Source organism: Corvus kubaryi, unplaced genomic scaffold, assembly GCF_017639235.1.
Source record: "Corvus kubaryi isolate FWS band 111438036 unplaced genomic scaffold, C.kubaryi_AGA036_p1.0 split3-73, whole genome shotgun sequence".
Classification (NCBI taxonomy): domain Eukaryota; kingdom Metazoa; phylum Chordata; class Aves; order Passeriformes; family Corvidae; genus Corvus; species Corvus kubaryi.
The window spans coordinates 47,327,904-47,353,205 of record NW_024582091.1 but is presented as its reverse complement, the minus strand read 5'-3'; the positions used below and the strand labels follow the sequence as shown (position 1 = coordinate 47,353,205).

General features: G+C 37.4%; 1 protein-coding gene across 15 annotated transcripts in view; it reads left to right on the top strand.

Moving 5' to 3' along the window:
• Positions 1-25,074, top strand: part of WDR64 (WD repeat domain 64) — a 70,497-nt gene extending 45,423 nt beyond the window's left edge. For 11 of the 15 annotated variants that reach the window (XM_042017172.1, XM_042017173.1, XM_042017176.1 and 8 more), the window contains 17 exons: positions 973-1,099; positions 3,114-3,262; positions 4,251-4,374; positions 5,662-5,831; positions 7,569-7,745; positions 8,715-8,845; positions 10,134-10,211; positions 11,886-11,976; positions 13,387-13,429; positions 14,732-14,862; positions 16,222-16,327; positions 17,978-18,039; positions 18,446-18,555; positions 19,312-19,497; positions 23,109-23,196; positions 23,775-23,849; positions 24,012-24,921. In XM_042017172.1, coding sequence (XP_041873106.1) covers positions 973-1,099; positions 3,114-3,262; positions 4,251-4,374; positions 5,662-5,831; positions 7,569-7,745; positions 8,715-8,845; positions 10,134-10,211; positions 11,886-11,976; positions 13,387-13,429; positions 14,732-14,862; positions 16,222-16,327; positions 17,978-18,039; positions 18,446-18,555; positions 19,312-19,497; positions 23,109-23,196; positions 23,775-23,849; positions 24,012-24,176 — 2,013 coding nt within the window. In that variant the 3' untranslated portion in view covers positions 24,177-24,921. Of the gene's footprint in view, positions 1-972; positions 1,100-3,113; positions 3,263-4,250; positions 4,375-5,661; positions 5,832-7,568; positions 7,746-8,714; positions 8,846-10,133; positions 10,212-11,885; positions 11,977-13,386; positions 13,430-14,731; positions 14,863-16,221; positions 16,328-17,977; positions 18,040-18,445; positions 18,556-19,311; positions 19,498-23,108; positions 23,197-23,774; positions 23,850-24,011 lie in introns of all 15 variants that reach the window. The other 4 variants (XM_042017174.1, XM_042017177.1, XR_006014232.1 and 1 more) reach the window with 3 other exon arrangements.
• Positions 25,075-25,302: the final 228 nt, after the last annotated feature.

Below are 25,302 nucleotides of genomic sequence, written 5' to 3'. Positions count from 1 at the left end.
ACTCAGAGTATTTATGAGAGTACTGATGTTGTGCCAACATGTGTCTTTGTGTTAAAATCCCAATTAAAATGCAGCCATAGTAATAGCACAATTGAGTGAATACAAATAACTTGCACAAATGCCTGTATGCGACTCACCAGTTATGGCAGATGAATAAGATGTGATGACAAAATAACTTTTGAGAACATAGTAAAATTACCTTGCAGAGAAATACACCACACTACAGGCCATGGAATCTGAGAAATTAAATCATGATTTCTTGAAGTATTAAAAATAGTTTGCATGGGATAGCAGTAAGTTCAACACAGTTTTTGATCAGGCAAGATGAAAAGTGCTGCTAACATATAATTATTCTAGAGTTTAAAACAGATGCTGTGCTTTCCATTGAACCTGAAAGAACCAATACATCTAAATACATCAAGTGCTCCTTACAAGATGGTACCCTGACTGTAATCAGTAGCATTTCCTAAAGGAGAGCACAAGAACTTTATGTGCATAAAAATAATACTTCTGCAATGTGTTCTGATCCTGATTTGGTCCAACATCTGCTGTCAGTCAAAGGTTTCAGGAATTTCTTTATCCAGTAGCCCCTGAAATTTATCTTTGTACTGTTGCACACCATTTCATAGTCCAGTTCAAATACAAGTTTTTAAACAAGTGGCATTTATCTGTATGTGGCAGAAAAGTATGTCACACAATGGAGACATCTTAAGGGGTAGAACCAGTTTTCATGAGATCTGGTTCTGCTGTGGACTTCTCAGGCCCACAAAATTCAGCCTTTCTGTGCATTTTATCCTTAGTAAAATAGGGATAAAGATACCTTTGATATTTATCTTGCTTATTTTGGGATGTACCATTCTTAAAAATGTGATTTTCATTGGGGGCTGTAATATTAATGTCATAGAAACAAAAAGGAGTTGGAAATCCAGTCAGGATACAATACTAGATTTTCTCCTCTCTCTCTCCCTCTAGGTTTTTAGAGTATGGGATATACAGACCCTTTCACCGCTGCAGGTCTTCTACGAAAATCAAGGGAGTCCTGAAGAGATGAATGCCTTTCCCATGGTATTTGACAATGATCATGGCATGCTTCTCATGGGTATGTTATTGCAGTTGGTGTGTGAGAGCATGCCCCTTTTCCTAGAATCCAATTTCCTTTATGATTACATGCAACTGAAATTGAGTACAGGAATGAGTTATATGAGAATACCCAGAATACCGGGAGACAAGGGTATTTGCATATTAAGACTGTTTTAAAGTGGGTTACAATATGGTGCTAATTTCTGTCTTGAAAATGGTATGAAAATATGCAGCATGGGAATTAACAGCAGGAACCAAAGGAAATGAGATAGGCTTCACTGAAGGCAAGGTGAGCCTCCCATAGCAAAATTAAGCTACAGATATTGTTATATAGACTTGTCATTTCTTGAAAGCTATTAAGCTATTGAACTCCCCCTAACTACTCCTCCAGCACCGCCTCCTGTTGGGAGATGAAACCAGCAGCATGCAATCTCTGTGGAGTCCTCACAAGTATATTCAAGCTCCTTATTTAACTCAGTAGCTTCAGGCAGCCCCACAATCTGAGGTGTCAATAGACACACTGTCCAACTGATTAGGAATAAAATATTGTGGGAACTTAACCTGGGGTTTCTGGGCTCTGTTTCCTGACTCTGTAGCAGGGAGCCTGCAACCTCTGAGGGACCAGAGCTTTGCAGTTGTCACTAAGGATGTTAGCCTTTTGTATCTAAGGCAGAGACTCTTGAAATCAGCAGGGTTTGTCTGCCCCAGAGATGTAGTCACAAAAAAAGACAGCTTTGAACTTGTTCTGGGGCTATAGAGGCCTGAGATGTACCAGGCAAATAAAGGAATTGTCTTTGGAGACAGCCTTTTCTGTCCTTGGATTAGGAGCAAGGCACAAAGCTTGCAAAGCTTGTCGGATCTGAGAAGATGAATGTGAAACATTTTGTTTTCAGTGACTTGGTGGTTTCTACTGAATTTTTTAATCACTTAAGGATACAGATACTATCTTCATTTCAAATTTATGCTGGTGAGATTTTCAAGGCTTAGCAATGTAGGGAATTTGTACAGGTCGATCCTTGACAAAATGAGGTAACCTTGCCCTTATAAAAAATGGTTCTATAAGTGCCTAAATATTTGTGAAAGTCTGGTCCTAGACTCTGTTAATGATTCCATTAAAAGTCTAAGTGAATGCCTCTTGCCCCTGAAGAGGGCAAGAGACTAAGGCTATATGTGAGCTATTTAATTCTCATTGCTGTGTACCTGGCTTTACAGAGGAGATTTTCACTTAGTAATTCACTAACATTCATAAATCACAGCTCACCTTCATGCTTCATTTGAATATTGCCATAGCTTTCCTTCTGTGCCTGTTTACAAGCTGCTGGCCTCTGCACCTGGACTTATGCCAAGGATTAGGCAATATCCTCCTTTGCTCTGTACTCTCTGCTGCGCCTCTGCTGGCAGACTGGCAGGGATAGTGGAGTTAACAATGGGAGACTGCATGTGCTCTCTGGCTTGAGAGCACTGTACAGACCTTGTCCTTTCTTTTGTCTTATCGTCCCCGTCTGCCTCTGTCTTTGCAACCCCTCTGATTCGAGAGCACTGAGAGGTGTTTGGAAAGCACCATTCAGACCTGCACTGCTGTATAAAGGAAGGTACTGGAAAGGCATGATCATTGCCTGCAGATAGAATTGCTTTATCTCTAATAAAGCAGAAACCAGAATTTATTTGAGTGATATATCTCCCAGTTAGAGTTTTATGTATTTGGGTTCATTCCATTTCATGCCAACCAACTCTGGGACTGGAGGATTTATGGTTCTACTCATTTGCAGTCAGGATGTCAATCCCATCAAAGGTGGGCAGGGGATTGTGTAAGACAGATAAACACTTAGCCATTGTTTGACTGGTGCTTTTTGGGGACTGTGTGTGAATGTTTTCTGCTTCAGAGAACAGGTATTCTCAAAAAACAGACAATATTCCCTATTCTCTTCAGAAGAACTCATATGAACCCTATGCTTTACATAAAATCTTTTAATTTCCAGGAAAAGTAATTATGCACAAAATGTATATATTCTCACTTCTCTCACCTTGTGCAGGTTCAGAAGTCATTGATATTTATCCCCTAGCTAGTGTGATACAAGATTCAAAAGAGTTGCCTCAGACACATGAGAAAAGCCTCAATGTTCTGCTTTACAACAGGGCTTTTCACCAGATTCTCAGCATTTGCACTCAGTCAATACTGAAGGTGAGTGTAAGTTGTCACCCTTCATACTGAAAAATAAAATTCTCAGCTTTTTTATTTGGAATAAGTTATCAGGAGATTTGATAAGTTATTAGTATTTATTATTCAAAGTGTTGGTTTTGTGGCTATTTTTGAGATCCAGAGAAGTGGTAGCCATGAACCCTATTTTGCTTCACAAGATCCAGCTTTTCTTTTTAACAGTGAGACAACAATCATAAGAGGTACTGAGAACCTGCAGTTTTCACCAACTGTTGGTACATTAGATGGCAAAATTTGTAGGGAGAGGTAGCATCTTTTATTGGGTCAGTTGGTGATATGTGGCATTCCTGTGGAGAAAGGCTTGTTTGTGTAATGGTTTTTTCAGTTTATACTCCCTGTAAAGATGTTATTTCTCACTGTAAACCCTGCCTTCCTTAGAGCACAATGGCTATAACACCATTACAATTACAAGATAATTTGGGGCACTTGGTGCTGCAGGAAATCAGATTCCAGACAGTGGATGTTAAATCAGTGGCTACTTCATAAATCCAGTTGAATCTGAGCTATCCCACTACAGTGACCAAATTTTGTACTGGTATTTCATTATAAGGTGTTGCTTAAATTTCTAAAAGGATTCAATAATGATCAGAGATAGTTGTTTCTACATTTTTGGACCAAATGTGTATGAAAAGCCTCATTTCTATATTCTGCACAGAAACTATAACTGAAACAATTCTTTCTAGTTAGATTTCTTTGGTTTTGCACTGTAAAAACTCTTTATATTTAATGTCAGTCTCTCTGACTTGACACGGGTCTTATCACAGCATACGTAAGAAATAGAGCTTCCCCTTGCCTGGATGGCTTCCCTAGAGAGAGGGACATTTTCAGGGAAAATACACTGGTGTTTCAGTAAAAAAAATTGCTATTAGCAGTAATTTCTCCTATTACAGTAGAACACGTGTGACTAGTTTTAGAGGATGTGTTGAAAATAACTCTCGTATTATTTTTTCAGGTCTGGGACCTAGAAACAGGATCTCAAGTATATCAAATAGAAGATGCACATGGGCTGAATACTGAAGTGACCTGTGCAGCTATTGAAATAAATGGGGTTTATCTTGCTACTGGGGCATGTGATGGTAAAGCAATTAAATAATCACTACTTTTTTGTACCTTTACTACTTTTTATTACCTTTTTTAAAAAAAATTACATATTACATTAGCAGACAGAACTCTTTGCCTTGACTGTCTCAGTGACAGAATTAATTTTGATTGCACAGCTGTCAGTCTGTAGAAGTGGGGGTGTGTGTCTTGTCTAGGTTCTATTTGATAGTTGGTTCACAGAAGGGTGATTTTTGGCTGCTTGGGCTCTGGTTCTTTTTTAGCCTGTTACTCTTTGAAAGACTGTCTTCAAAGCTCTTGGTCTGAAAAGTTGTTTCCTCATAAGACTTAGGAACTTAGATCTATAACTAAATGGCTGCAGAGGAAGAATGGTAGTTTTAAAATTTTCTAGTCTCTAAGCTCAATTTTACAGTGTCTGCAGTCATTGAACAATAGAAGATACATAGATATAGATATAGATATAGATATATAGATATGTTACCTGTATTTTTCATGTCTGTTATTCAGGGTGTATGAGTTTTAGGTAATGTGACAAGATTTCTCCAGTACACAAGTGCACATTGAATTGTGCAGGAAGCTGTTATAATTTTATAATCTGTCAACATGAAAGAATAATTCTTCTCACATTAAAATTTTCAAAAGTACACACCTGAATTTTTAAAATAGGTAAAATATATGAAAGCTGCCTCACTTGAAGAGGAGATGATGGCTTTTTCCACACAGCATACTGGCTAATATTTCTTGCTTCTACTTGGGAGCAGAGACTGCACCCCTTATGGATCTTAAGAGCACAACAGACGGTGAATGTTCTCAAGTCTTACAAAATACAAGTCACATATAATTAATTGCTTTACTGAAGAAAATTCCGTCGCTGCTTCTCACCACCAGCTCTCTGGGACAAATCCAGCAATCAGGTCCCCCCTCTCATTGCTGTCGTTCAGAACCCAAAGTCTTCTGCCAGATAGTCCACACTCTGACTGCTCTCTGCTAATGTTACTCAGAAACTGTAAGAAGTAAGATAAGCAGAGGTCTTTTATCCCGGACTGCACAAAAAAATAGACATGGGAAAAAAGATGGGAAAATTGAGAGGGTAGTGATGTTTTCTGGTAAGTTTTTTGTCCCTACAGCTGCTTTACTAAGAAACACACATACTGTTAAAAATTTTGAAAGACCAGTGACCTCAAATTGGATTTTCTCTTTCTTTCTCCTTTTCCTGTTTGAGCCTATTTAAGCTTCTGAATTTGCAGTACAGGTTATTGCTAAAAGTTAATTCCCTTTTCTGCATTTTTGTCATCCCTGTGTAGGAACAGTGAAAATTTGGGAGTTTGAAAGTGGGCAAGAAGTTAAAGCCTTGCCTTTAGCACAACACAGCAAAGACAAGCGTCGTGTGCTGAAGATAGTGTATCTGAAGGCTGATGAGGGTCAACATGCAATTGTTGTTTTGGAGCAGAGAGGGAAGATGAAAATCATTCAGGTTTTTCAAATATGCTTCTTTTTTCTCCCCTAATTTCATTTGGTAGCCCCTCATTTTTAAGGTAAAATAGGATTTTTTATTAATTAGTAGATAAACTTAGAAACTGTCAAGGAACAATCTACTTTTTTGATGCAATCAAATTAGCTTTCTGCCTAGTGTTAAAATGTTTAGTAGTATATTGCTGGTTTTCAGCATTCTTATAATTTTTTCCTTGAGTTTGCTTTTTCATTTGCGATTGAGGTTTCAGTATGGTAACAGCTTTAAAATATTGGTGTTGTTACTACAGATGGAGTTCAGTCTACTTAAAGAGCTTCTAAGGATAATATTTTGGTGAAAAGATTATTTCTTTTTCTTTAAAACTAATAGATTAAGACAGTGGCTTCTTAGGAACTGATACAAAGAAACAAGGCAGTAATAAATCAGATTGACTCGCTTGGCTTAATTTTGAGCATCTACTCTGTGTTCCCTTCAGCTAAAACTAAAAGGATGCATTTAGAGATAACAATAATTATGGCTTAATTTCTCAGGCAAACCATGTTCCTCAAATTGGAATGTTTAACTTGGAACAAAACTCTTCTGAAACTTTAAAGCCACTATGTGCAAGGCAGAAAATGTGGCTTTAGACAGATGATATATTAGGAAAAAACCAAATATACAGGCTCTCATCTCAGTAAATAATTTTTTCTTTTGAGCCTTCTGCTAGTGAAAATCTGCTTTATACAGGGTTTGCTTTTCTTATTCAGACTTTTTTGAAACACTATATCACACCACTTGCTCCTCCGTGTTATTACTGAAATTGTTAAACAATCCATTAACTGTAAATGATGTAAATGTATCCCTTGACAAACAGGTTGGTGAGGAGTTGAATCTCCTCCAAGTCTTTATGAATCTAAGTACATTAATACTGTTTCACATGCTTGAAGAACATTTTTCCACAAGTATTTCTGTGATAATGAGAAATACAGGTTGTTTTTATTATTGGGTTTTTAAAGGCTCTAAATACAGTAGTTAGCAAGGTAAACTGGAGTTTAAACAGTTCATCCTTTGCAGGAGTCTACTACATATCTCTCAATTTTTAGTCCTTCCCTAAAGATATTTCTTGTTTGAAAAACTCAGTAGCATAAGATTTACTAAAATCTTTTCATTCTGCAGCTCAAGACATCTATAAAAACAGTAGCAAACCTAAGGAGCTGATTTCAGTAACACTTTTCAAAATGGACAGAAATATCAATGTTAAAGCAGGAACTAGATACTAGAGTGAATTTGTTATAGTTGGAAAAACATCAAAGTAACTCCCAGTTGCCTCTAGGCAGGATGGGGAGGAATCAGTGACTCAAGGCTATAGCTGAGTTGTAGCTTTTTCTCACACAACTGGAACAGCCATCACTTTTGCTGGATGTTTTGGTAGATATTAAATGGAGAGTAACAATGTTGATGAAATAAGCAGCTATAACTAAAGAGACAACTTACTTTAAGGAGGTAGTTAAACTGAGTAAAATCAATAGCTCTGAACTCCACAGCTGCACAGCTTCTAATATAACAGCAGGTAATTTAAGGTGAGCTGGAATATGTCTGGATGAAGCTTCAATTTGCAGTTTAGGCATATGTTAGTTAATACTTGTAGCAGTTTTTGTAATTTGTCACAGAAAACAAGCTTTTGGTACACACTTGCTGTAATTCTTCATGAACAGAGAAATCCTTTTCCTTCCTCTTCCATTAAGTCTGTTATTTTAATAGGGTGACTCAGCTCAAACAGATCTATATGTCACATGGGTGCTTCCTGAGGTAGTGCCATTTCCACGAAGGAATCCAGTTGTATATCTGTCACTGAAGCCCGGCTCCTTAAAAACACAAGATTTTTTTCCAGAGATTCGGCTTCTATGTAACACCAGTTCTTTGAAAAATGATACAGAGGTGAGAAACACTTCAAAGTTTCATATCATTCATGACACCATTTACAGAAGATTGGAAAGTAAAGTGTTTACTGTGCCTTCAAGGATTTCATGTTTTAGCAACAGGACAAGAACCAAATAATTATTCCCCACTGTGGTCCCTTCCAACCTTACACGTTCTATGATTCTGTGATTCCAATCTTTTCGGTACACTGAAATAAATACACAGAATAAATTGTGTAAGAAATGACTGTTTCTAAGGGCTAAATCTTCCTAAAATTCCATTGCATGATTATCACCATAATTAAGGAGTTGCTCTGAACATACACTTCACATTCCGGTACAATATAGTAAGCTGAGGTTCTCATACAGACACTTCCAGAAATGAGATGTCTTTCTTGCTATAGCTAGGCTGACCTTTAGTAATAGCATCACATAAGGATCAAGCTGAGTATCAGAGTGATTCCGTTTTCTCTTCTTATTGCTTTGGTAAAATAAAATGTCAAATTTATGTTTCAATTTATATTTCATTTTAACTTGAATAGTCCACAAGAATTAAGTCCTGTCTTGTAAAATTTCACTAGCTTTGTAACAGATGTGGATGATGTTCATGGAAAGGTCATTAAATCTCTGTTCAGTGACTTCTTCCTTGAACTTGATTAGAGTATCTCCACAGATACCTACTTTTGATTAATCTTCAGCCCTTACACCTATTTTCACATGCTAAAATTGCAACTGTGCTGTAAACAGCAGGTCAGGTTGGAGGCCCCTGTCCTCTGCAGCAGGGAGTCTCCCAATACTATCACTTCCTGATTCCCTCTGGTGCTTCTATCTAGCTCAAATACAATAGTATTAAAATAGCATCCAATATGCAGTTGTTGTAGACACTGTCAGTTTAGGTATTTTGTTAGATTAACAGTTAAAACATTTCACTGTCTGTAGTGTCCTACTCATGCTCCTACTCAAATTCTTCTTTTAATCTTCTTTGTAGACTTTTATATCTTCTGTGGAAATTAAATGTTTTGATGTTTTAAAAGTAGAAGGATGCAGATTGATAGCTACAGGAAGTACAAATGGTGAAATAAATTTGTGGGATTTTGAATCTGCCTCTGTGAAATGCCTGTAAGTATTGCTTTCGTGCCTTTTCATCTCCAACCTTTTCAAATGGCATACTGGAAATTACAATATGACCAAATATAAAGTGTGATTTACAAGCAGGAATTAAAGTAGTGATTTATCTGGGCCCTCCTTTCTCCCACTTCAAATTACTTTGCTAGCTAGTCCTGACATTGCAGGTAGGAGAAGTGATCAAGAGAGTCATTTGGGGAAGGGATGATGTAATTAAAAATAGTGTTTTAACATAACTCAGCACTGCCACTGAAGGAAACTCTCCCTATATAAATCACTCTAGTCATTGACTAGAGGCTGCTACTGAGCTGTAGAAACATCCTTATTTTGGAAGTTTTGTGTTTGGGTTGACATTTGGAAATAATTCTACTTCAGACGATAATGGCAGATGTTCTACATTATCAGTATCTCTATCACCGTCCATACTCAGAAGACTAGAAGTCACATTCAATGAGGAGAAAACTGATGTGATTTTGGAGGTTTGAGAGTAAAGATCTTTCAGAGAAAGTGACAAAGAGTGAGCATAGGGTAGTTCCAGATATTCTTATGCCCAATAAGCTGCTACATCAGTAAGCTGAACAATGGTAATAGGTCTGGTTAGACTGAGTGGAGCAGCATGGCAGTGCTCCTGTGTTAGTGAAGGAATACACACCTTTTAAGCCCATACAAAGTCAATATTTAACTATCCTACCCAAGAGTTTCACTTCATCCTTCATGTGTAAAATTGGCAAGTTTGTGAGAAAGTGAAATGAGTTTTCTCTACCATGGAAAATAATCAAAGCTTATCTGCAGTTCAGACAGTGGCTCTTCCTTTGTATTTGCTTCCCCATATATGAGGCAGCCAATTCATATGGATGCATGGAAGACAGGAAAGCCATTGCTTTGTAAGTAGAGTACTTTACCCAGGGTTCCCATGACTGTCTGAGTGCCAGGAAAAAAGTACTTTGCTAGCAATAACTTAGCTAGTTAACTTCATCATAAGATACCTCACTTTCCTCTTAAATACTAATCCTCAAGAAAATACCTGGCTGAATAAAATTTTCATAATTCCATCAGGTACCTGTTTTTCCTGGCACAGGCACATTTTGTATGTCATCTCCACTGACATTAATCCATCATAACTGATTAACTGATTCTGAAAAAACTGTCTAAAACTTTGGGTGACATGCATTCTGGGAAATTAAAAGTTTAATTTATTTTAATTACAGGTTAAATGTGAAACATTTTCTGGAACAATACACAACCTGTCTGACATGTCCTGTACAAATATCTTTGTTTTCAGGCGTAAAACTAATGAAGACAGCCGGGGCTCTGGAGTCAATGCCATATTATTCCTTGTACACAGTGTTTTCTCTTCCAGGTAATTCTGTGCATTTTATCTTCCTTGGGGACAGGCACTGTCAATTGGGATTTTGTTGTAGTAAAATGATGTAATGTTTCTCCAAGATAGCTTATTTAAATTGAGACTTTATTTGTATTTAATCAATTCAAGTCCATACATTTAATTAACTTTCCCATCCTTAAACTTCCGTAATGCTTGTCAAACCATATGATACGTTCTTTTTCCCACTCAGCTCTCCTTTTTTCCTCTAAATGACCTCATAGGTCTCAATTCTCTTGAAGAATTCAACAGATACTTTTGTCAGGTATCAGTTTTCCAGTATACCATAGCTTCTTTTATCTCTGTAAGATAATTGTGTGGCAGCAGGCTTTTTATTTATTTTAAACCTGATAAAATCCTCCTGCTTTTAGATACTCTCAGCAAAGAGGCAAGCATATCAAAGTGTTTAGCCACAACATTCCTCTCAAAACAAGCTGGAAGCTTCCATAGGTTGGTAGTGTTGGATGAAAAAGAGAATTTTAGCCAAATATGCTCATTTTGAAAGAATGGCATTGCACCTGGACATCACTTCAGAAACACTTGTCTTTCAGTGGATATGCAAAGGCAGTGGTAGCCAAAAGGACTCAGAATGGCTTAAATACTTATGCAGCTTTAAGATTTTAGCAATTAGACAGCTTTTTTGCTCTTGTGAACCATAAAGCTGGTTTATGGTCTTAGGTTGTTTTAAAATCTTCAAGTAGCTTACGCAACTTGATATCAGTGCTACTTAATTGAACATAAATTCTCTTTTTGACATCATAACTTAATGATTAGTTTAAGAAATCATAGGTAAATTTTAAAAAATGAGTGATTAAAATTTATTAATAGATTTTTTTTATAAACCAAGATAATTTTTTACTATGCTTGAACAGGAGGATCCTACAATGACTTGGAAAATTTTACAGTCTTAGAATGTTTTGTATTTACTGGGAAGACACCTGGGTACATTTGACTGTGATCATACACACACACACACACACAAATGTTCAAGCATGATGGCATGTCTGTGAAATCAAACAATGAAAATTTCAAAGTTATGGCCACCTGCCAAATTTAAGTGGACTACCCCAGCTGCATACTTTCTAACTATTCCAGTTATTCAAATACTCTTGCCAAAAACAGAGCAGATGTGACATTGGTGTGAGTTATGTGGCAAGAACCACTTATTAGTTACAGTCAGAACTTTTCTTGACTCAGAAACAAAGTCATTGAAGATCACATCCATTTTCTTTCCTTATTTTCTTCCACAAAACCTCATTATTGAGAGTTTTCATAACAAATTGAAAATAAGTTTCTATAATTAATTGAAAACTATTTGCAGAGAAAGTACTGTGTAAAATGAAAGGGAACAAGCCATTGGCATGCAGGTAATTTTTCCCTTTCATGCCTTGATGATGAATACCAATGTTACTTTTCATTTACTATGGATTTCATTTGCTCAAAATTCCTGCCAGGAGAGCTTGGCTGTGTGATATGCAAATATTGCCTAGTTACTAAAAAAATATGTATAAAACCAATAACCCTTAGTCTAATCAGTCTAATCAATTCAAGTACTATTTTATTGTGGTTTTTAGTGCTGGGTGATGTTGATTTCCAGATATCAAATGGTATATTCTTGAATGTCAGTGATCTTCAATAATTTCTTTCACACAGGAAAAGAAGTTCCCTGTCCTCTACTGCTACTGGGAGGAGTGATGCCAGTGCCATTCCAGAGCACAAGAGAAGTTCTTTGGACTTACCTGAGGTAGGTATGGTGGTTTGATGGATTTGGTAGCATTCAAAACAAATTTCTGTTTTCTTTTTCATTTTGGTTTTAAAATACTGTAGCTTACTAAAATCCCTCCATAATACCACCCACAAAACTAAATATCAAGAATTATGAAGAAATTATCTTTGTTTAACGTCATTAAACTGTCTGAGGTGGTGAAATAAGAATACATTGTCAGTCAGCTGGCTCTGTGACACATGGAATAGCTGATTATCGAAGTGTTGGTCAGATGTTTATCACTAGCAATTCGGGCATTCAAATGGGGGTATAGAAGGATTCAAGAGGGAAGGTAAAATACACAAATCATGAAGTACTTGAATAAAAGCAGAACCACTTCTACATTGCAGCCACACTCACTTGGATATATTGTTTCAAAGGAAAGTTTTGGGTTTTTTACCATCAGTGTGCCGGTGTATCAATCTGTGTATTTTTGCTAAGGATAGCTTTACGGGTTTTGTGACACTTTTTGCTCTTCTATGCCAGAAGGACATGCCATACTTGCAGAACAACATAAAGTAAGTAGGCAAAAAGAGGAAAATCCTGCTAACTCTCAGATTCTTACCAGCATGTTGTTTCAGCAGAACTGGGATTTGGATAGATTCCCAAGCAGACGCTGGCTTAACTGCCATCTGCAAACTAAAGTATCCAATACACTGTGCTGTGTCCTCATTAAATAACAAATAGAAAGTGATTTGCAGCTTTTAAAAAGATCCCTGAAAGTCCCATACGTCAAGCCTTACATTTCAGTGTGCAGGATGATATTGAAGTGACCTCTCCTCTTCTGAGATACCTCAAACACTTGTGGCTGCAGAGTTTTCCCTGCCTTATTTGACTTGGCAATTTTTGACATCAGTATACTGATTACTGTTGGCCTTGGGGATCCTTAGAAGCCTATGTGGCAAGGCACAAATGAGGGATTGTGAAAATTCTCTTACTGAAAATGCAGACATGAGTAAATGTTTATACATGTATTATATAATATATATATATTTATTTATATATGTTTTTATATACGTCATTAATTTTTGCTCAAGGCAGTAAAAGACTATATGCATGTTCTGAATGAAACTCAAAGAAATCTAGGTTGCAGTCACATGATTGTAAGTGATTGACTTTGCTTGTCTTAAGAAATTAGGGCTATTCAGCCAAATTTACATTTAACATGCTCCTGAATTCCCATTAATTTCATTTGTGATTTGTTCATCTGTTATTTTGATTCTCTTCAAAAAAAGTGTTTCTTGTTTATACTGAGTGGAAATTGGAGGAATATTTGAATACTCCAACTAAAAAAATAAGTTCTTAAAATAATTTCAACTAGTAAACTGTTCTGTAGTTACACCCAAATTCCATTTCCTAATTCTCTTACATTTTATTCCTTGCTTTTAGGAAAATATGGAAAGTGATGAAATTAATACTGAAATAAAAACAGGTATGGAAAGATGTTTTTCATTCTTTTTGATGTTGCTCCATGAGTTCTGCCCAGATTATTGTAGAAACTGAGTTTGTCGTTTTGTGTGGCAAACTGTATTCAGAATAATTGGGATGCCCTTGGTATGCGGATGACAGATCTCATCATCTTCTGCTCTCTCCTGATTTGCGGTTATTTCCTAAAAGCCAGGCCAGGGTGCAGGATGTGCAAGACCTTAACTGCTTTTTTCTCCAAGTAGACATGATAACACTTTCAGAGTTTGAGAATGTCAACTCTACACACTTTCCTTCTATATAAATATTCAAGCAATGAATTCTTGAAATAATATAGCAAGAGCCAACTTGACTCAAGCATCAGTAAATGGCCTCACAGACAAAGGCTTCAGATACTAGGTGAAATTTTAGAAAGAAAAGTCTTTATTATAGTATATGTCCTTAAAAAATCATAATCAAGAGAGAGCCTAGTGCTTAAAGAGTTAAAGCTGTGCAAATGAGTTGGTGAGTTTGCAAGAAGTAAATCCTCTAGATTCTTCTGAATCCCTTAGAAATCCTCTGCTTAAATTCTGGAAAGTGGAATTTCCCAATAATAAGAAATCTGATCATCTGCAATGTGGATTTAAGATCAACTTATTTGGGAAAGAAAGCATGCCCTAGAATCAGAATACTCCTAAGCCTTGTAGCTGGTCAATGAAATAGACACTCATGTTAGGTCTTGCATCCACTGAATATCTATTCATGGACTTTCATGGGACCTGCCAGCACCCCCAGCTCTGGAAAAGTCGCAGCAGAAACTCAAAAAGATTCTCTGTGACCACCACCTTGCATTTAGCAAGAGTTTTCAACTGGAGAAATATAGAAATCTATGATTCCATAATTGTTAAGTTTCATTTAGTTATTAAATTTCATTGCTGAATTCATTCTTATCTCTAGAAGCCTCATGCAGAGCCTGCACATCTGCCTGGTAGCTGTCCTGATGACGACTGTCCTGCACTCTTCCTGCACTCCTCCTCCACTCTCACTTGTGCTTGCAGTTTCTGTAAAATCTATGTCTCTCTTCTAAATAAGGTTCCCCTACATCACAGAGCAATAGTTTCTGCTGATTTAGATAAGATAATGAAGATTGTTCCAATTTCTTTTCAGTTGTCTTTATCCATACCTCTAATGTTTTTAGAGTAATGCCATCTTGTTGATGGACTTTATTTTCAAATTTAATTCTTTTTCTAGCGTTGTGTAATTTCTGTGCATTGAAAAGCAATACTAAAACCTTTTGAGAAAATACATGATCATTTGTGTTCCAAAACAGAAGAAACAACTAGCCGTAAGAACACCCCGAATGTGAAGATGAATGTACAGTTGTTGAAGGCTAAAGCAGGACAATCACCTCTTCTTGCTTCTGCTCATGCAAGTAGCTGTATCCGCCTATGGAGTATTCAGGTAGCCAGCTCTTTGGGAAGGGACTGGAACACTGAGAAGATAATTCCACTAATCTTTGGGATTTTGCTCTTTAACTAGCAATTGCAGCAGCAGATATTTATTGCATCTTTTGGTTATCAGTTTCTTCCATGGACACAAATTAGTTTTGCTTTAGTAACTGTAGCAGGGCTTAATGGCAAGTGGAAAACAAAGAAACACAATTTGAAATAATTATAACAAACCGACTCTGAATTTATGTTAAAGTCTAGAATTTGATTTTTCACCCACAACATCTACCTTCTAAGGAGGGATGATAGGCAAGGCAGAGTGTCCTACTCTCAGAAGAGGATAAATATGTCTGAAAAATTGTACAAGCCAGCTAGCACTAGTAGGGTACAAACTAGGAGAGAATAGTGTCCTAACACATAATTCTACAACTGTTAGGGGCGTAAAAAGCCAGTCATGCAACTGAATGGCAAAGGCTTATTTGTCATATCCCCTCAGATCTGTAAGACTCTTTTCCAGAAAACATGTTACTCTAAATAAGATACACAAAGCAAATGCAGCAAGAAGGGAAAGTACCATGGTATGATTGGTTGATTGGTAATATTGGTCATTGTGGCAGACAGTGATCATAACAGGTCAGCCATGTAAGGCTTTAAGAGGAATCCCAGCTAGAGCAAGTAATGGGAAGAATTTTTCAGAAATATGAGGTAACCTTGCAGATGCTTTATGCAAAAATTGAAAATGATGGTAAATGTATCCAAGTATAGTAGGTGTGAGTTTTGTTGGGTTTTGTTTTCTTCATAGTTGATATATTAGTGTGCTTAGATTCCTATAGGAATCTCTAAGTTCATATGCCAGTGGTGTCATCACTGGAATGATTGTTGTCATCATTACATGGATGACAAAGTAAGAATCTCCTTATCAGAGAGATGTTCTCCCTCACGTCTTCCCAATCCTGAAGAGGCAATAATGGAGAAAGTCTACTTGAAAAATAGAACAGATTGGTGAAGGAGACATCATGGGCCCATTTGCAGCAAAAAACATTTCAATAGCAAATGAGGGGCATACTGATGTTATTCCATGGCAAATGAGGGATAAGTGGTGAAGTAGGGGTACGTACAACTAATCTGACTTGCCTGAAGAATTAAATAGCTTGTTCTTTTGATGTACAAGAGACAGCAGTCCAGGAGAATGCACCACAGCTATCTTCATCATTTGGTAGATTTAGGAATTTACTTTCTTAGCAGCCTTCTGAATGGATATGAGCTCAGTAATGTTGAATAGATAAAATCAGTGGCACTCAAATTCTGATGAATTAATATTTTTAATGTAGGTATATAAGATAAATATGAGGGTTTTGTTTGTTTGTTTTAGGGAAACTTAATGAAAGAACTTTTGCCATTTTCGGAACATCCCTCAGGTCCTCTGACAGTGCTGTGTACAGACATCTTCACTAAAATTCTCTTGGCAGGCAGTAAAGGTAAGTAAACATGTTAGTCATCCTGTTCAGAACAGTCAGTAGGACAAGAAAATATCATGCTGTAAATGTGCCAGGAATGTGGAAACAAAGATCCAAGTGCTGCCGGATTTTTTCCATCAAAGCTATAATTAAATAATTATAAAAGGTGTTCTGTTTTATAAAAGGATGGTATATTAAAGCTTAGTGTTACAGTGTTATCAGTAGAATTTTTTTCATAAAGACATTAAAATTTTCTTCATTCACATGCCCCGCATATACTTTCCATCTAAATTATTATAATAATCCCAAGGGCAAAGATTCCTGCTAAGAACAAGCAAAAATTTCAGTTCCGTGGTAATAATACTACATAAAAAATTGTAGCTTGGGCTGTACCAAGAGTTGTGATTCGAACACTGATATGGAGTGCACAGTAATAGTGCCAGCAGTACACTGCTATATAGGAAAAGTACTTGTTTTTGCTAGCAGCTCATTGCTAGACTTCTAATTTTACATGAAATCTGGCTTTCCTTTGGCAGAATGTTCAGAAGTTTTTCTGCTGTCTGATTCTTCTTCAAACCTTTAGAATCACCCTGGCAATTTTCCATCTCTGTGTCTGGCATTATGTGTCACTTTTCTTTTAAAATACATATCATAACTGTTTTCCGCCAGCTTCCTACTCTTATGTTGTCAGAAATTGGATGGAGCAAGGGACTTTTTTCCCCATTTGTTTAAAAATTCAGCAATAGTTTGACTTTTATACTGAAAATGAGGAGGAGTTTCCACTCCTCTCTGATTCAAATGAATAAGTGAGTTCAAAAAGGCAGAATGCACTGAACAGGATTTTAATTAATTGTGGAAAAGTACCCACCCTACTGCCTATTTATTTGATACTCTGCCTTTTCATGTTTGTGTCACTGTGTATTTGCTTTTTGTGCTTTCCACACTCTTATCTGCAGTGCTGTGACCAATTACCTTTTCCCACTACAGATTTTTCCTTGCTAGTAAAAGGTCAGCTTCTCTTCCCGCCTCCTCCCTTGCTTGCAAATGTACAGTCCTAGAAATCAGATGTGACTTGTATGAAAATTGGAATTACACGAAATATTCCTCTGTCTTGCAGTAGAAATGAGAAATAAGAGGCAACTTCATGAGGAAAGAGGGAGCCTAGGCAGGAAACAGAGCAGTTGTGGGTCATAAGGAAAGTGGTTCTTTGATTCTATTTCCACATGAGCGCACTAAAAGGTTGTAAAACATTAAGCGTTCATTATGTATGCAATTAATTAAAATTTGTCCATTTTACCAGGATTGAAAACCAGTGTAATCCCCAGGAAGCTCTCATACCTCGGCTGTGCAATAGACATTGTCTTGACAAGATGACTCTTATTTTTCATTCATATAATTTAAAGAAAAACTTGACCTTACTTCCATTTCAAAGCTATCCAGTTAATGACACACTGCTCACAACTAGCATATGTGTTTCTTTGCGTATTAATGAACAGTCCATTATTTCTACTCTGTGCTTGACAATAAGATAGTTATATTCACTGTAAACTAACTGACCTGTGTTCTCTGCTTCATTCTGCCCAGTGTCTACTGAGAGTAAATGGCAGCAACAAGTGAAGGTGTAGCACTAGTGAAACTTACTGATGTTTTGCTTTCTCCTTTCTTAAACAGAGGGACATATTATTCGCTGGAACATAGCCTCATTCTTAGAAGATTCACAAAATAAAAAAAATGTAAGGAAATATCTCTCAGATCTTCTTAACTTGAACAGTATACCCAGAAAAACAGAAAAAAAAATTAATTCAGAGCTCTACAGGGATAAAAATGTTTTCTGCATATAAAGATCATGTTTTGTGCTTGAAATAATAACTTGATGCTGTGAAAAAAAATGGAAAAACATAAGTAAAATGGTGTCAGCATTATTTCATTGTGTTCAAAGAAGTTATGTTAAGAATTAACATATCCATGTCCCCTGAGTGGTGTTTCTACCATATGCCATTTGCAGGCTGTTTCATGGAGGGATTATTTTTTCACCTCTTCGAATTTTCAGAAAGACATGCAGATAAATCCACTAAGCTAGCAACCATGGTGGGATACAGAACTGCCTCAAATGTGGTTATGTTGCCTTTTTTCCCTCAGGAAATAAGGGAGGAGCTCTGCTGGAGGGCACATGCTACTGAAGTGGTTGACTTACTTATTGAAGAGGAGAAAAATGTGGTAGTGACAGCATCCACTGATGGTTCAGTCAGGTATAAAATGACTAACTGCTATGGCAAATCCGTTGAGCTGTCTTGAAAGTTCCTTTTCTTGCTGCACTTGTATATAGGCTAGAACTTAAATAAAATAAAACACTGGGTGCAATTTCTGTTCTGCACCCAAAAGAACTGGTTTTAATATAACACTTCTCAGGAAGTCAGATCCTTTGCAGACTGTCCTTTTCTTTCAGCCATTGCTTTACTTTGGAATGCATGGCTACACCATTTTAAAAATTACCTCCTGTTCTAATCCTATTTTAGCTTTCAATGCTTGTTAAATTGACATGGATCCTAAGCATGGCACCTAATCAATGTGTATGCAATTAGACCATGGAAGCTTGGAGATACTTCATAGACAACTATAATTCCTTCTTGGCTAACAAGTACATTTGAAGGGGTTTCTTTTGGTTTTCTGGAAGTATCAATGAAGAAATTTCATGTAGATCCTGCTCTGGTGGCAGCACTTTACTGCAGGAACAGTTCAGGACTTTGGTACATTTACTCCTCAGTTTCATAAATACAAACACGAACTGTGTGTTTTCTGTTTTCTACAACAACCTTCTGAATCTTTTTTTTATTCTCAAATTATTTAAATTATAAAAACAATCTCATTGATGTTTTTTTTGACTAGCACACTGAACAGTGCTGCAGAATTTGATAATATACAGATATTGTCTCACTGCTGTTCCACTTCTAAAAATATCCATTTTTCTTTTCTGTCTTTTGGCACTGCTTCTACTATGTCTGTAGGCTTTGGCATGCCATGACTGGATACTATTTTGGTTACTTTGGACAAGCCAGGAAGTTTGAATTATCAGATACCAGTCGGTTGATTTTGCCTTCTGATGTTAATAACTTTCCTGCCATAATTAAAGCAGAGAGCAAACATATGGAAAAGAAGAAGGTTAAATATCCTCTCATGCTGGACAGAGACAAGTAAGATCTCATACATTTACATACATGTATGACTGGGGGAACAAGTTTGAAAATATGCTTTAAAAACACCTTTCATCTGAAGATCAGAAAAAAATCAGTACTACGTGTTATTCAGAAAAATCTTTTTTAAAGATTTTTTTGACCCAGAATGGATAAATCTTTTCATTTTTATGACTTGGCAACAGTCAAGATTAGGTGATGTTCAAGGTTTGAACTCAGTAATAGTGATGACTAGATACTTGTCTCAGATTTGAGCCTCATTAGAGGTGGTATATTATATATGCTGTTCAGGTTAGCAGCCTGTTATCTTTCAAATTCCAAAAGTTGCTATGTTTCTGGGATCTCCAAAAATTTATTGAAAAAGCTTAATGTGAATCGTTTCAACCAAAACATAAATCCTTCTAGAAGAATAAACCAAATTTAATCTTTCAGTTTAAGAAATGGTCATCTTAAATTTGCTGGTACTTTATGGATACATTCACATACATGGGTAACGGATTTGCAGATCATGGCATTCTGAAGCTGGCATAAATGTGTGTTCAATAGCAGTGTTGAACTCTTCCAGGTAGAGTTCTTAAGGGGTATGGGTTGGTTAGTTACAAGTCAAGTCAGAGGGCCTTGGCCCTTTAGTTTAAGTCATAATTCTAGTCCTGGAACTCTCTGGTTCATTAATTAGTGGATTGAACAAGTGAACATAAATATTGAACAAGGCATCTTCAGAGGAGATGCACACAGTGTCTTAAGTAACAAAGGGATCCAAATCTGTAAAAAAAATTACTTCAGGGCTTAAAAAGTCATGCATTCTTTAGTGGTAAGTTTTCATATACCTTGTCCATTCTTAGGCTGCCTTTCAACCAAAGCACTTTGGGACAATGGAAAATCTCTAAGGTGCTTTACTGTTACCCCATTTAATTTGGTATCCTGCTAGTAATTATTATTCCGTGGAGTTCTTACTAATATGAGTAGTGTCACTGCAGTCAGAAGAGTAACTCATCAATACAGAGAAGTGCTTGGCTGTGTTTGAAGGACTAACCCCTGTAGTTCTTTGGAATAGTCAGCAGCTAGTTTGAAACCTCTGGAACCAAATATCATTAATTCAGCTAACATGAAAGAAACTTTCCGTAAATTACATGCCTATTTCAAACTGTTACTACTTTTTGAGGATTCTTCAAATATTTCCGTAAAGGAGAATGGCTATTATACATTTAAACACATTAACTAAACAAAGAGCAAGAAAATTAGAAATGCTTAATTGTGTAGAGAACTGGGGAAAAAAAGCAGCCACACGCTATGCAATAGAAAGTTTCAGTCTTACCATTCTACATACTCTGTGTGCTGTCACCTTAAGAGTGACTTGGTTCCTCTGGATTAACTGTACCAAAGAGTGTAAAGGAGAGCTAGCCAACCATCATCCAAAAGGCTGTGTTACTTATGGATGCTAGGCTTTGTACTCAGGATGCAGACAATTGTCTTGGGACAAGTCACTTATCTTTGTGATGCTAGTAGAATTTGGTTATTGGATAACTCATACAGTATTCAGCACTAAGATAACATTTTAGGATCTCAATTAACAACTCATATTGTAAGTGTTATTAACAGATATATATTCATGGAATCACAGAATCCTTAAGGTTGGAAAATATTTCTAAGATCATCGAGTCCAACCATTAACCAAGGACCACCATATTCACTGCTAAGCCATATGCCCCAAGTGCTACATCCAAATGCCTTTTGAATACTTTAGGAACAGTGACTCCACCACCTCCCTGGGCAGCCTGTTCCCATGCATGACCAACGTTTCAGCAGATCAAAGAACTGGACACAGCACTTGAGGTGTGGCCTTACCAGTGCCAAGTGTAGGGGGACAATCACTCCTAGTTCTGCTGGCCACACTATTTGTATATCACAGATTGAATATCACAGAATATTCTGAGTTGGAAGAGACCCACAAGGATCATTGAGTCCAATTCTCAAGTGAATGACCTGTATGGGGATCAAGCCCACAACTTTAGCATTGTGAGCACCATGCTCTAACCAACGGAGTTAGTGACTATGTACTATTGGCCTTCTTGGCCACCTGGGCACAGGCTGGCTCATGTTCAGCCACTGTCAACCAGCACCACCAGGTCCTTTTCCACAAGAGAGCTTTCCAGCTATGCTGTCCCCAGCCTGTAGCATTATCAGGGGGTTGTTGTGACCCAAGGGCAGGACCTGGCACTTCGTCTTGCTGGACCTCATATCATTGGTCTCAACCCATTGGTCCAGCCTGTCCAGATCCCTCTGCAGAGATTTCCCACTGTCCAGCAGGTCAACATTCCCATCCAACTTGCTGTGATATGCAAATTTTCTGAGGGTGCACTCAATCTCCTCATGCAGATCATCAGTAAAGATATTAAACAGAACTGGCCCCAACACAAAGCCCTTGAGAACACCATTTGTGGCTAGTTGCCAGCTGGATTTAACTCCATTCATCACCACTCTCTGGGCCTGGCCATCCAGTCATTTTTTACCCAGCACCCAGCCAAGCCATGAGTTGTTGCATTGCCTTGTTTGGTTTAGCAAGCCGCAGCCTTCCCGGAAAGAGCAGCGGGGCTGCTTAGGACAGAGCGGCAGTTCCGCTCTCCCGTAGTCCTTCCGGACACTCCTGTTCCGGCTAGCTGTCGGCCCTGCAACACAGTGACAGTAAAGGAGGCAAGAAGGATCCCTCCATATGGACCTCAGAGGAGCTTTTATTGCATGGTGAGAAGCCGATTCCCAGAGGCAGAAAGACCTCGTGGTCAGGCAGCAGGGGGCTTTCTCAGGGCGCGGGGGTGGTACATGGGCGGAGTTGGGGTACTGGAACCAATAGGGAGAACTGGAGGGAGTGGCCAGGGCTAGGGGCAGGAGCAGGGGGGGAACAATGTGGAAGGCATGCGTTTAATAAGAGCAGCAATGGATAAATACAGCACCACAGTGAGTAGCCAGCTTCTCCAGGAGAAAGCTGTGGGAAAATACTGCCGAAATGTGCACATACCTGAAAAGGCACAAACCCATCTAAGCAGCACAGGTGCTTGCAGTTTAAACAAGCATCTCAGGAGATCTATTGAAAAATGCCAGCAGATAGACCCATATAGAGGAATAGTCTCAGTTTCTCTCTGTTCCTTAGCTTGTGTGACCTGGCTTATTTTTCTGATTATAAAGGCAACGGTTAATCTGCACTAACAGACACTCTGGATAATTTCTTCTCATGACTAAATTTGGAAACCAGACATATGAGCAGAGGACACCTTTGTTACGAAAGTCACATTTAGGTGTTCTAGTGACAACTTAAAAAAGTGCTGAAAAGCCATTATCAGACAGTGAGTTAGCACATGACTGTTGTAAATGGTGTTTATGTTAAGATTTCCTGACTTCTACAGGTGACAGCCAGTACCTGGATTGACAAAGTGTTAGTGAAGCACTCCATGACCTTTTTATTAAGACCTATGAAGGTCCTAAGAAAAATATATTTTGAAGATATATGAAATCATTTATAGATCAAAATAGTTTCATTTTAGAGCCAGATAAGAATATTGCATTCATAACTGTCATTTTGATAGGAATTTCAGAATTCTTCTGTCTCGTATGCACAGGTGGAAGTCACTGACCAGATCACCTTCAGTTTCAGAAAAGGCTGGACATCGGGGCTTCAAGTTTTTCAAAGCTTTGGCTTCTGAAAAGGTAGCTAATATATGTGACAAATTTATGTTCTGTGCAAAGTATAGGAAATACAGTTTTATTTCTCACTTTAAAATTATCTATAAACAACCCTACGTATCTTTCTCATTCAGTAGATAAGCTGGAACAAAAATGCATAAACAGAGGGATCTAAGAAATGTCTGTGGTTTTCATTCTCATTTTTCACATTTTCAAATTTCAGTTTAGAAGGTAGCACAAACAGATTCACTGGTTTAAAAGTGTAAAGAAACCTCTAGCATTTTCCTCTGCTTTAACAGAAAACCTAAATATCTTAAGTTTGCTTGAAGGATGTGTGAAAATACTAGAATGACAGTGAATCCCTGGTTACATCCATTAGTTCTTTCAGGGTTCCCATGAAATCAGAAACCAGGAGAGTTAGATTTCGTTACATACACTTTCTACAACTCTAACTGCATATCAGTAGAGCTCCTCCATCTTTACCTGGCTTAACCCTTAAAAGTCGTGGGAATAAAAAACCTCTCTTGCAGTTGTAGTAAGAATGTCTTCATCACCTTTTGTCTTCAGCTAGTAATGCACTGACTTTGGCTTCCCTTGGTCAGATCCAACCTTTGGAAACTTTTGAATTTGTATGCAAAGAGGCTGGTTCAGTATTTGCATTTCTTCCTATATATGAGGTAAGCACAAGTGTTTTCTACTTTTTGTGGTGGCATTCATACATCAGAAGCCATTAGCACTTGTACATTATTACTCTGACATTCCACTGTTAATTGTCTGCTTCTCAATTTAATTTTCTAACATGATTTGCACTACCTATCCAACTCCAACTTTGGTGGAAGCTTGAGAATCCAGTTGAAGTGAGGATGCCAAAAAGTGAGTATTGCAGACATTTACTTCTCCTGTTCAACCTCATGTCATTAATTTTTTGCTCAGACTCAGTTCTTTTAACCAGTCCCAAACCTATTGAATCCCATCTGCCCAAAGCTTTGAGTACTGTTAAGTAGTACTATTTTATGGGTATTAATGAGCTGATCTACTGCAAGCTGTCTAGAAAATATTCCCAGGTTTTTATTCTATGGAGAAAGATCAGAATATTCCACAGGCTTGTCTATCCCACATATCATAGGATGAAAAGAATCACCCCTAGCAAAGGTGCTGATCTCTTTCTATAGAGGGTACCTAGAGAACTAACTTGGATAAGACTCCAAAATCCTAGATGGCTGGTTAGGTGGGTTCAATAGGACACTCAACATTCCAACTCTGCATTTCAATATATATGACCTAATGCTTGTACATGCAGCATTACATTGTCTCAGAAAAAAACTCAGGAGCACAGTGTTCAAATAGTTGGCACATATGCTATTTTTCTGGCCATTAATGTACTTTGAAAATCTGTGTTTTGTTTTCTTCCTGAAAAAGAAAATAAAATACAGGGGGTCTTGTGCCTTGGGAAGTGAGGAGCAACTACTCTGAAGCCAATGAGACTGCAATGGATTTGCACCAAAATGAAATTTTTCGTAAGCTATGTGCACAAAATCAGATTTTTTGTCTGTGCTGTTACAAAATGCTATCAGTCTGGTCTACTCACATCAGTATGTTAATTAGTTCTTGAAATTTTTTAAAGGTCTTCAAAGGATGAAAGTTGAGAAGTCCAGTCCCAAGGGATGGGAAATGGATACAGATTCCATTGAAGACTTGAGTCAAGACCAGTAAATGTGGTTTCCATCTTCATTAAAGTGGATTAGCAGATTTCTTTTATTATTTTTTCTCTGTTTTTTTAAAACGATATTTAAATCCATTTCATTATTAAGTAGAACATATAGAAAACAAATCTTTACTTCTATTCCAATCCATCATGCAGAGAATAAATTCTAATAAAGGCAGTGTATGATTATAACTAGATATGGAAAAGCCCATTTGACTTAATGTACATTTGCTGACAGTTACTCTCTATGTCAAAACCACCAGTTTCCTCTCTGCTTCAATTTGTCCTGTTCAAACTTTTGTATATTGAATATTGCACTGCTTTTTTTCCTGCCAGATTAATCATATACTCAACAGTTAATATGCCCTGTTAACTAATAACTAATATGTTAGTTCCTTGCTTATGCTTTCAAAGAGTGTGTTCAT